Source organism: Notothenia rossii, assembly GCF_949606895.1.
Source record: "Notothenia rossii genome assembly, contig: scaffold_127, whole genome shotgun sequence".
NCBI classification, from domain to species: Eukaryota; Metazoa; Chordata; class Actinopteri; order Perciformes; family Nototheniidae; genus Notothenia; species Notothenia rossii.
The window spans coordinates 1-10,547 of NW_027640216.1; the positions used below are offsets into that span (position 1 = coordinate 1).

The following is a 10,547-nucleotide window of genomic DNA, read 5'->3' on the forward strand; positions in this document are numbered from 1 at the left end:
CAAGGTTTACATATTCACCTGTTTCTGAGACACATGACATTACAAATAATTATCAAAAAAAGTTTTATTTAAATATAGAGGGATATGTTTAAATCACAACAAGTGTTGTAAAAAAAATGAAGACTAAAAAATTATAAATAATAACCCAATTGTCCCTATAGATGCTTATATATTATGTATTCAGACTAATAACTTTTTGACTAAAACAGTTATTGGGGTAACTATTTGTATTATTATACATGAACATGCTCAACTTCCATGTGGCCCATTGATATGATGCACAGCCTGACCTTTGTGGAGATGTCTAACAGGCATATGGTGTTTCTTTTGTTTTAAAAACGTGCGTTATACTTTTGTAAGTGGCTTATTACAAAACCTTGAAGTATTGGATTTATCGATGAAGGAATGTTTAGAAAATGTTACCAAATATAACAACATTTGCTTTTTAATAATTGCATAGATTTTTGATTTAAATTATAATACTGCCAGTAACTTTTTGGAGTTAAAACGAACAAAGGAAGCAATGTTGGGATTATGAATTAAGATATTGTGATTTATTTTTGCACTATTTGCTTGTGTTCATTTAAAAACATACAACATTGTAAGCACTTACCTTTAAACTGGTCGATAAAATGCTCTTCAAGACCAGCCTTGTCAGTCCTCAACTTAATGTGCTGTTCAGTATCCTGTTGAGGACCAAGCCGTCTCTTTCTCACTGATCTCTGCATTGTTTTTTTAAATGGTCAGCCATCTCACCTGTTAGACAGAAGAACACTCTTTATTATTAATCACACCCTGATCCTGTTCAGGATATTTCAATGTTTGCAGGTGCACAGCAGTGTCAGTAAGTTCATTTATTCTGAGGTTTAATACTAACCATTGTCACATAACTTATTGAAGCCAATAATATTCCAACTTAATTTATTAAGAAAAGTAATAGCTAGCTAACGTTCTCTTGCTAAAAAAGGTAAAATATCCATTTATTTACACCACTTTTACAGAGAGAAGTGCCACATGACAGCCATAGGTGCACTAAAAGTTTTCGCTTGTACGGCATGATGTCCTGAGAAACTCCCTCTTGAGCTTCTCAACAGGGCATTCAAGCAGTTATTTTTCTGCAGCATCATTTGGGCCCGAGCACGATGTGCTAGGACCCAACGGCGTCCTAGCACAACAAGAAGATAGTAAACATTTATGTTGAGATATTCATGAGTTACCACAGTTAGCTAAATCAAAAACTGTTTCTGAAACTAGATTTGGATCAAAGCAAAGTCCTGGCATTTTTCATTACTGTGGTCTGAACATATCATAAAGGGGTTGCAATGGATTGCATTAAAATTACCCCTTTCAAACATGCACAGTCTCAGAGGGTGTAGAATGATGCCTACAACAACTTGAGTTTAGAGACTAAAAGGTGTTGCACAAATATTTAGAAATCACTTCAAGCTATAACCAAACGGGAGGGCCCCATGAGGACAAGAGTGGAAACAAGTGTGTGTGACAGGTTTCTGTAACAAGTTCCATCAAGGAGATCCGATTCCTGTCTTGGTATGGGGACTCCATTTCCCTGTGTTTTTTATATTTCTGTTGTAAATTATTGTCTTTTATTGTGATTGTAGTAATGTGTTTTTATTACATGTACAGCACTTTGGCTCGAACAAAAATCGCTTTTAAATGTGCTATATAAATAAAAATGTATTTGATTTGATAGTGAAAGGCACAACATAATGAGATTGTGGAGACAGCTCTATATTACTGAATTACCTCGGGAGAAGAACGGTCTGTTGTGGATGTTTTGAGGGAAGTCAACTCGAAGGGGAGACTCTCCTCCTCAACTGCCTCTGGATAATACTGCTCATTCGTCACCTGGAACTTAGATAAAACAAGAATGTACTAAGAAGATAGTAAATATTTATGTTGAGATAACCCGCTGCTGCAGATACACGCTTTACAACATCAGGAGGATACGTCCCCTCCTGACCCAGAAAGCGACGCAGGTTCTGGTCCAGGCTCTCGTCATCTCACACCTAGACTACTGCAACTCCCTCCTGGCTGGTCTACCTGCATGTGCCATCCGACCTCTGCAGCTCATCCAGAATGCAGCGGCTCGTCTGGTCTTCAACCTTCCTAAATGTTCCCACACCACACCACTCCTCCGCTCCCTTTACTGGCTTCCAGTAACTGCTAGAATTTACTTCAAGACACTGGTACTTGCGTACCATGCTGCGAATGGATCTGGCCCTTCCTACATCCAGAACATGGTTAAACCGTACACCCCAGCACGTGCACTCCGCTCTGCATCAGCCAAACAGCTCGCTGCACCCGCACTGCGAGGGGGACCCAAGTTCCCATCACCAAAAACACGTGGGTTTGCTATCCTGGCTCCAAAATGGTGGAATGAGCTCCCCATTGAAATCAGGACAGCAGAAAGCTTACACATCTTCTTCAGACTGAAAACTCATCTCTTTAGACTCCACTTCGAGCGATACAATTACTAACAAAGCACTTATATACTAACAAAGGACTTGCTTATCTAAAGCCAGTTGAGTAGCACTTGAAATGTTTTAGCTCGATGAAACCTGATGTACTTATATGATTCTGTTTTCTTCAAGTTTGTATCTTCCTGGTCGAACGCACTTATTGTAAGTCGCTTTGGATAAAAGCCTCAGCTAAATGCAATGTAATATTCATGAGCTGCAAACATTAGCTAACTGAAAAGCAAGCAAGGGCATGCAAGTTGTCAGGTGAAATCTGTCAAGTTCTGCTTTTAATTAAATACATCATCAATTAAAGTATCACTCCCCCACTTGCTCATACAGGTAGCAGACCAAACTTATAGCAAATCTGATGAATTCTCCAATACCAGTATAGTTTGCCACATCTGAACCATCTAAAATGACTTGTTAATCGAACAACAAATTAATTAGGTACTATAATTATTTGGAGGGAAACAAAAACATGTGTTAAATCACGTGTTACTTTTGAGTTATATGTTTACCTGTTTGCGCCAAGGCCAGTCTGCATCCCCATAATTGTAGGATATTTCTTCCTCTGGGGCGATGTCTCTAAGGGCAAACAGGCAGAGATGTGGCATCCCATCAAGGACAATGGTTCTCATCTTGCAGTTGGGCGTTTTGTGGTCATCGTTTACAAGCCTACCCAGTGACTTGTCTTCAACCGATGCATCAAGACTTAAATAAATAGAGATTGAATGTTAGTAGTAGAACTTGCATAATTGGTTTGGATATAGTGTGGCGCATTGTCAGTTACATTTAAAAGAAAATCATGAAGAAAAAAAGATTAGACAGACAAGGTCAGGTTATATTAGGGCTGCACGATATTGGAAAAAACTGACATTGCGATATTTCTTTCCCCTGCGATATGAAAAAAGTACAGGAATTGAAGAAGAATATTTTATTATTATTCAGTGCATGACATTAAGGATTTTGGGAGATGGCCCTGTGGGCCATCTAAGCTAATTTACAGTTGGCCCTGAGCCCAATAGAGATTGCCCTGAAAAATGCGTGCGGACGAAATGCCACGAAGGGTTTGGGGGTCCTCCCTCTAGAGCATTTCAATTTTTGCAGGTCTTAGATCTATGCCGTCTGGTGCATTCTATAGACTGAATTATAAGATGAACCAGCACAATTTTATATTGTACAATTTTATTCTTCATTTCACTTGTTTGTTTGTTCTTGTTTGCTCGCTTGCATGCCCTGCATAGCTATAAGAAATAATTAAGTTGTTGGTCAAGACACTTTCCATCTGTTGAAGGCAAATGCCTTCATCAGATGGAAAAAAGTAGAAAACATTACATTCAGTTGTAACTGCCAAAACAAACATTATTTACACTATTATGGCCCCTGTTAAAAATGTTTGTAATGTTATCTACTGTAAGTTGGTCGAACGAATACCTCCTCATCCGGAAGCTGACCGAGCAGACCCGAGCAGCAGTCGAGAGGAGCCGAGCGCATCCACGAAGCATACAAAATGGCGACGTCAGAGTTCCCGGGTTATGGCTAGAAAGGATCCGTCTAGTGTAAATATGACGTCACGTTCTCGTTGTAACTCTCGTTGTAATCGGAGCGGCTCGGAAACACATCTACAGAAGTAACACGATGCAACATACACATTAATGCAGCAGCAATATTAATAGAGAAACATCAGACTTAATAGTAAAACACTGCAAGGGAACATTGTATTGCACCAGGAGCTATCTTGGGACTTTTACTGCGACAACGTTGACTTGCCTGTGAATAAAAAATAAACCATAGTGTTGTTGATCTACAGTGTTGTCATTCTTCTTTGAACACCAACAAGACCGCTAACACCCTATTTCAACAATCACACTCCCTGTCATTGACATAATTAATAGATAGTTTAGCTTCTCACCATCATTTGCTGTGGCCAACTGATGTTAACGATCGTAACTGAAAGGCTGCCTGCCAAACGTAAACATTCAGCCACGTGACATTCAGCCCAACTCTCGCGAGAGTTTTACACAAGACGGATCCTTTCTAGCCATAACCGAGTTCCCGTTGGCCGGCAAAATCTAAATCTCTTCGGTCACAATAATTTCCCTTTAGCACAATACCGCTTCAGTTGCGCCACTTATGTGACAGACAAGAAGAGTATGTGACAGACAAGAATAGTCAATTCTAATGTCTAACACTCAGGGGTGCCGCCAGGGATTTTGGGCCCCGTGAAAAGATATCAAATTGGGCCCCCCCATCACCAGGCCCAGGCCACGCCAACCAAGCACAATTGCTAACCACACCTCCAGAACCCAACCCACTCATGTATGCTTTAAATAACTCCACCTGTACAGGCTTGCATCTATCTTGTAGTCCAATACTAACCGCACAATATTTACTGACACTGAGCTGTGAAAATATAACACTGTGCAGACGTGCAACATTCTGCTGCAGTAGAATTCACTATTTGATATAACATTAACATTCCTGACAATAAATATCAATAGTCATCTTTTATGGTGTACATGCCTAACAATAACATTTATGAATGGAACATTCTCAACATGAATGCATAAATCCAAATAAATATAACTTAAATATACATGTCCTCTTAAATTAAAATAAAGTGAACATTACCGCCAACAAAATCATTTATAAAATGCTATAACACAAAAAATAACATAAGCAGCAGATTTTAAAATTAAATATACATACCAACTACAAAATATGCAGGTATTAAAGTGGAATACAACGGAAATGGAAATGAAAAGGCCTTATGGTGGTGCCAAATCAGAGCCTATTGCCTTTTCTCAGTCTTTTTTTTACAGCTTCCTCACTTTGTCTGTCCCTTTCTGTACACCTTCTCTTGTGTTCACTGGAGCCTTCATCCTCCTCATCTACACTGGTACTGCCACTGGCACTGTCACTGTCCTTCACCTCTTCCTCCACTTCCACACACCTTCCTGACAAAACTGAAGAGGGCCCTGGCTCTGTAGAGTGTACATGACACATATGATAATATATTCTTTAATATTAGTATTAATATCATAACCAAAATGTTGGTGATTAACATTTTATTTACCTAATACAGACTGATCACTCAACGCTTCAAACATCCTAAATAGACTAAAAGCAGTTTTTTGTCTTATATAGATCAGTGGCTATGTGGGAAAATACTGTGTTTGAAATGTATAATTTAAATTAGATGTTAGCTTTTTGTTTTGATATATATATATATATATATATATATATATATATATATATATATATATATATATACATATTGTATTCCAGTCTCCCTTCAGATATGTTAAGTGGCATGTAATTCAACACAATGCTGCTCACCTCCTTCAAAGTGAAATTAAAAACCTCTGCATTTTCTATATAGATATTAACATTACTTAATGTCAGCTTCGTAAAAAAAAAACATAAAAAATATTATTTACAATGGACTACGCTTAGCTAACAGACTAATTTCCACCACTCATGGACCACACTCACCTTTTCTCTTGAAATACTGGGTGACATACTGTCTTCCTTTAGTCCCCCTCTCTTTTCTTTCTCTCCTTTCTTTTGGTTTTTGAAAGCCTGACTTTGTGAGTCATTGAGACATGGTGTTTTACCCTTAAAAAAAGACCTCATTCCAACTTTGAGTTCTAACCGGTTACATTGGCTACACACTTTACCTCACATTTACTATATTGATAGTAAGATAGCAAAACTAAACAGAGTGCAGACAGACTACTGAAGCCTCCTTTCCACATGAACTTCAACCTCTCTGTGAAGGTCAGGTTTAATGCAGTATGCTGCTTTTTTGCTTCTGTAGACTCTGTGTTCTTTCATTCCAGTAAAACTCCTCAGAAACCATTAGAAACCAGTATTTGACCAATAAACAAAACAATTGACAAAAACTTTGAACTATGAAATATGTTAAACTTTGGTGAGCTTCAGCGGGGTAATGCCATATAGGAGCACCCTCTCAAATACCCAGGGGTTAAATTGGGCTGGGGCTGTCCGGGGCTAAGCCCTGGCACATAGGACGATGCTCTGACGTCATCACCCTCACACATTTGTCATATGTTTACAAAAAAGGATATATATGTTATGATTTTTTTCGTTCTTAATATAGACTATATTTAGGGTCGATTTGTGTTGACTTTACTTTAAAATAGCAGATCTCTGTGACCGGATATAGTTTGGCTTAGACCCCGGCCCCACGAGGACGCATACGCAAGCGCAAAAAAGGCTTCCGTTCACACGCATTCGATTCATTAACGTGTCCGTTCACACTAGACCGCTGGAAATGCTGGAAACGAGGCCTGTAAGTGGCGCTGCTGCCTCCCGAAATACACCAAAAGCAGTGAAGAAGACCCCGGAGCATGGTTGCCCTTCTGTTTATTCTCCGCGGTGGACGGCGTGTTCTCCTGTTGTATATCTCTCCGGTAGTCCACAGCAGATGAAAAACACCCACCTCACCGCCTCTTCCAAGGAACGAGGGGACCGTGCGGCAGTTTCCGTAAAAAAAATGTTCCGCCGGTCAACATGTCCGTTAAAGTTTAAATCTTCCGTACAAAATTAGAAAAGTGCCGGTCAGAGGTCTTCTTTGTTATTTATTGAGCTTTCAAAGAAATTGATAACGACTCTGTTCTCTGTATAATAATATAATAATATTTAATAAACGGTGCCTGCCTCTTTTCCTCCCCCTCTTCTGACAGCCCAGCAGCAGCAGGAGACGCGGGGAGAGGGAGGCGGGCTATTTCATCGTTATCAGAAAATGATCATATAGGGCTTACACACGGAGCCGTTGGACCCCCAGAGCGTTGCGTATGCCGGTCTACCCACCGTGGGACCCGTTACCGTAGTCGCTTAGTTTCCCCCCCCCCCCCCCCCCTCCCCCACAGAGCGGAGCAAGGCAACGAAACTTAAAATAATAAGCAGCATTTTACGGCGCGCGCTATGCATGAGGCCGCCTTGGGGGGTTTCCCGACATGTCGTTTCAGTAAATTAAAGGGTGTTTCAATGTTTCATGTTGTCGTTGCTGTGGACCTTCTTAATACCTTGGAAAATGCCGTTTAATACTTTTTAATAGCCTTAATTTTCACTAAATTGATTTATCAACTTTTAATACTTTTTAAGACCCCGCGGACACCCTGAATTATTATCCCTCATTCAGCTTGCTAACGTTAGCTTAAACAAACGTAACATGCAACGTTAGCCTAATCTAAAATGCTCTACTACGGCGTACGTTTCATGTGGCTCGTCAGCGCCGACTCTCCCATCGTTATTTTTTGCAAACTTTGCAGGAGGCTACTCGTGGGCTTGACCCTCGTCTTATCCATGGCTTGTATTTGTCTCCTGCTAGCCAACGCTCGTTGAAACTGCAACCTCCTGGCATACTGTCATCTATCACTTATCAGAATGCCCAGGTCACAAACCTAACAAAAGCACTTGCAGGTTGCGCGCATAGCGCGGGAAGGCCGGAGCGGAGCTGTTTTATGTAAAAGCGAAGCAATTAAGCTGGCTCCGACTTCTTTATTTTCTTTTAATCTAAAAAGCGAAGTAAAGCATTTACATTTTCAAGCACTTTATCCCAAATTCAAGCACCATTCCCAAAATTCAAGCACTTCCCCAACCTTGAAAACACCACGTCCAATTTCAAGCATTTTCAAGGATTTCAAGTACCCGTACGAACCCTGTAGAAGCCAACTCCATCGATCACAAGCTGGCTGAAACGTTATCTCCCTCTCCTTCTCATACTCCCTGTCACTCTCCTTTAACTCCTCCGGTGACTTTCTTTTATTTGAAGATTGTTTTTTGCCCGGCGCTTGGCCGGTTACCGCTGGTATTAAAAACATTAATGGCGAATGGTTAGGTGGCACGATAGTCTGTACTAGTGAAGGAGCGCGCTCCCGCTCACGGGAGCCTGCTCGCGCTGCGCTCCGCAGCAAACAGCTGTTTGCTTTTCACCCAACAACGAAAAACGACTCACAAAACGCTATGTTGTAGCGTTAATAAACGAAACAATTTAACTAAATTGCAAGTCAAAATACCAATACCACAGGACAATTCTTTTTTTTAAAGCAATATTTTTAGTGGCCCGAGCGGGCAAGTGGAAAGTACGTTATGCTGGCCCGGGGTGTCTAAATAGTGCTTCCGGGCCAGCGGGTCAATTATAATGTCGAGCCCTGAGTGCCTAGCTTAGCTGCTAATAACATGACAAACGGTCAGATTCAGCGGTACCACAAGGTATACAGCAGCTAGCTTCAATGACCACAAAGTTAGCCAGAGTTAGCAAGAACCTTCCAACAATACAACAAAGTGCAAAATACACACTTTCCTCTCACAACGAACCACGGTGATGTAATACAGATGACATATATAACATGGGTTGATAGATGTATAGTTCTTTGTATACTGTAATTTCCTTAAAAAGGGAAATAGTGAGTGAGAGAAGTGAAGACATACAATCACGCAGCTCCCGCCGTCGCTCGAGTGAGGAAGAGCGCAGTGATCCCTCCAACTTGAACCCCAAGGCATTACCAACAGATTAACGCACAATCAGCCCATACAGTAGGATACATCTATCTCTCAGAATAGACTAGTCTTGTCTGTCGCAATGGCACACACGTAAGTATTAGCATCCCTGCTCACATGCTAGAAAGTGCCGTTAGGAGGCGGAGGCGGGACCAAACCATTACATGTAAATAGAGGGGGGTCTACAGAGGCTTTGGGTAATTAACTTTTGGAGGAAAATAAGTTAAATGAATTGTAAGTTTAGTGAGTACATTATCAATATAACGTTATATTAATGTTAATTATTGATGAATGATGAAAGGTTACTTAAACATTTTTTTCTTAATGTTCTAAAATTGTTTAGACCGCGTGGTGAGGGTGTTTGGGGTGGCCAATAGGGTGGACAGGATTCAGCTGGGGGTGGCCATGGCCACTCCCAGCCACCCCCCAGCTCCGCCACTGCTTATAGGGGGACAGTGCTGCTGAGCCTGAAGATGGATATGTTGGTCCTGGCACCAGGGGGAGGGACAACTGATTTAGTATGAATAGCTGATAAACATGTACCTGCATTTAATGTCAGCCAGAAGAGCAGTGAAATGATAAACCTCTGAATTTTCTGTGAAGATATTAACAGTAGCCTACTTAATGTCAGCTTAGTCACATGCTTTCACTCTGCTAGAAAAGTGCTGCGTTTGGAGGCAGGAGTCTTAGGACCAAACCATTACATTTAAATAGAGGGGGGTGTACAGAGGCTTTGGATAATTAACTTTTGGAAGAAAATAAGTTAAATTAATCGTAAGTTTAGTGAGTAGCCTACTACGCAATATAACGTTATATTAATGTTAATTATTTATGAAAGGGTACTTACATTTTTTTTCTTAATGTTCTAAACATTTTGGGGCCCCCTGCTAGTCATGGGCCCTTAGAATCGTCCTAACTTTTCACCCCCTTACGGCGCCCCTGATAACAAGAGCAGTGCATTTTTACAACAGCAAACAATAGCATTTATTATGACTTACCACAAACATTTCCCATCCCATTTCAGATCAAACAGGAACGTTGCTTCTGTGTCACTGTAGTTTTTGGTGTTGGCATCATCCTGGTTTCAAAGTTTGCCCCGGTACTCAAGCACAAACTCTCCTTTTGTGAAAACTTTAGCAGCAAACACACCTCGACCTTTAAAGTAAGAAGAAATCTTTATTACATGATTCACTTAAAAATATGTTTAGTTAGAAGCCATTATATTGCAAGTTAAAAAAAGGAGATCTCAATGTGAATTGAGGTCAAATCTCAAGAGTTAACTTTAATGGTATTGAAGACAACTTTGGAGAAAAAGGCAAGAACCCCTCAGTCTTCTTTCACCTTTCTATCAATAAGCCAATTCAAGTAATTCACAGCACTACAAAACTAACATTTGCTCTTCTCCAACATAGTTTTCCATGCAAAATTATCCAAAAGACTAAGAGCAGCAATAGACAACGCAGGAGACAACAGTGTGACATGCCAATGTACAAGTAGCACCTTCTTATGTTTGTAAAATAAAGAATATGTCTGTGTTAA

The 10,547-nt window shown here is 40.4% G+C and overlaps 1 protein-coding gene across 6 annotated transcripts; it reads right to left on the minus strand.

Moving 5' to 3' along the window:
* Positions 1-499: 499 nt before the first annotated feature.
* Positions 500-10,145, minus strand: LOC307026939 (N-lysine methyltransferase KMT5A-like). 6 transcript variants are annotated; one of them, XR_013804479.1, is made up of 6 exons: positions 10,007-10,089; positions 8,940-8,994; positions 5,976-6,098; positions 2,999-3,191; positions 1,765-1,872; positions 560-756 (listed from the first exon to the last, which is right to left on the minus strand). XR_013804479.1 is itself a non-coding variant. In XM_079695100.1 (4 exons), exons 1-4 carry the CDS (start codon positions 8,184-8,186, stop codon positions 736-738), a joined length of 336 nt encoding a protein of 111 aa, XP_079551226.1. In that variant the 5' UTR covers positions 8,187-8,870; the 3' UTR covers positions 500-735. The 6 variants fall into 6 exon arrangements, 2 of the variants coding, with proteins under 2 accessions (XP_079551226.1, XP_079551225.1); XM_079695100.1 differs by lacking the exons at positions 5,976-6,098; positions 8,940-8,994; positions 10,007-10,089 and adding an exon at positions 8,167-8,870 and having other exon boundaries at positions 500-756; positions 1,765-1,866; XR_013804480.1 differs by lacking the exons at positions 5,976-6,098; positions 8,940-8,994; positions 10,007-10,089 and adding an exon at positions 7,720-7,889 and having other exon boundaries at positions 561-756.
* Between the last annotated feature and the right edge of the window lie 402 nt (positions 10,146-10,547).

What these genes read in the sequence shown, in the direction of transcription:
- LOC307026939 (XM_079695099.1), bottom strand. Translation starts at nt 8,186, where the DNA reads ATGGAGTTGGCTTCTACAGG. An exon ending in ACTGGCCTTGGCGCAAACAG is followed by an intron (nt 1,873 to 2,998) that starts GTAAACATATAA and finishes GTTTTATCTAAG; the next exon opens with TTCCAGGTGACGAATGAGCA. An exon ending in CAGACCGTTCTTCTCCCGAG is followed by an intron (nt 757 to 1,764) that starts GTAATTCAGTAA and finishes TCTGTCTAACAG; the next exon opens with GTGAGATGGCTGACCATTTA.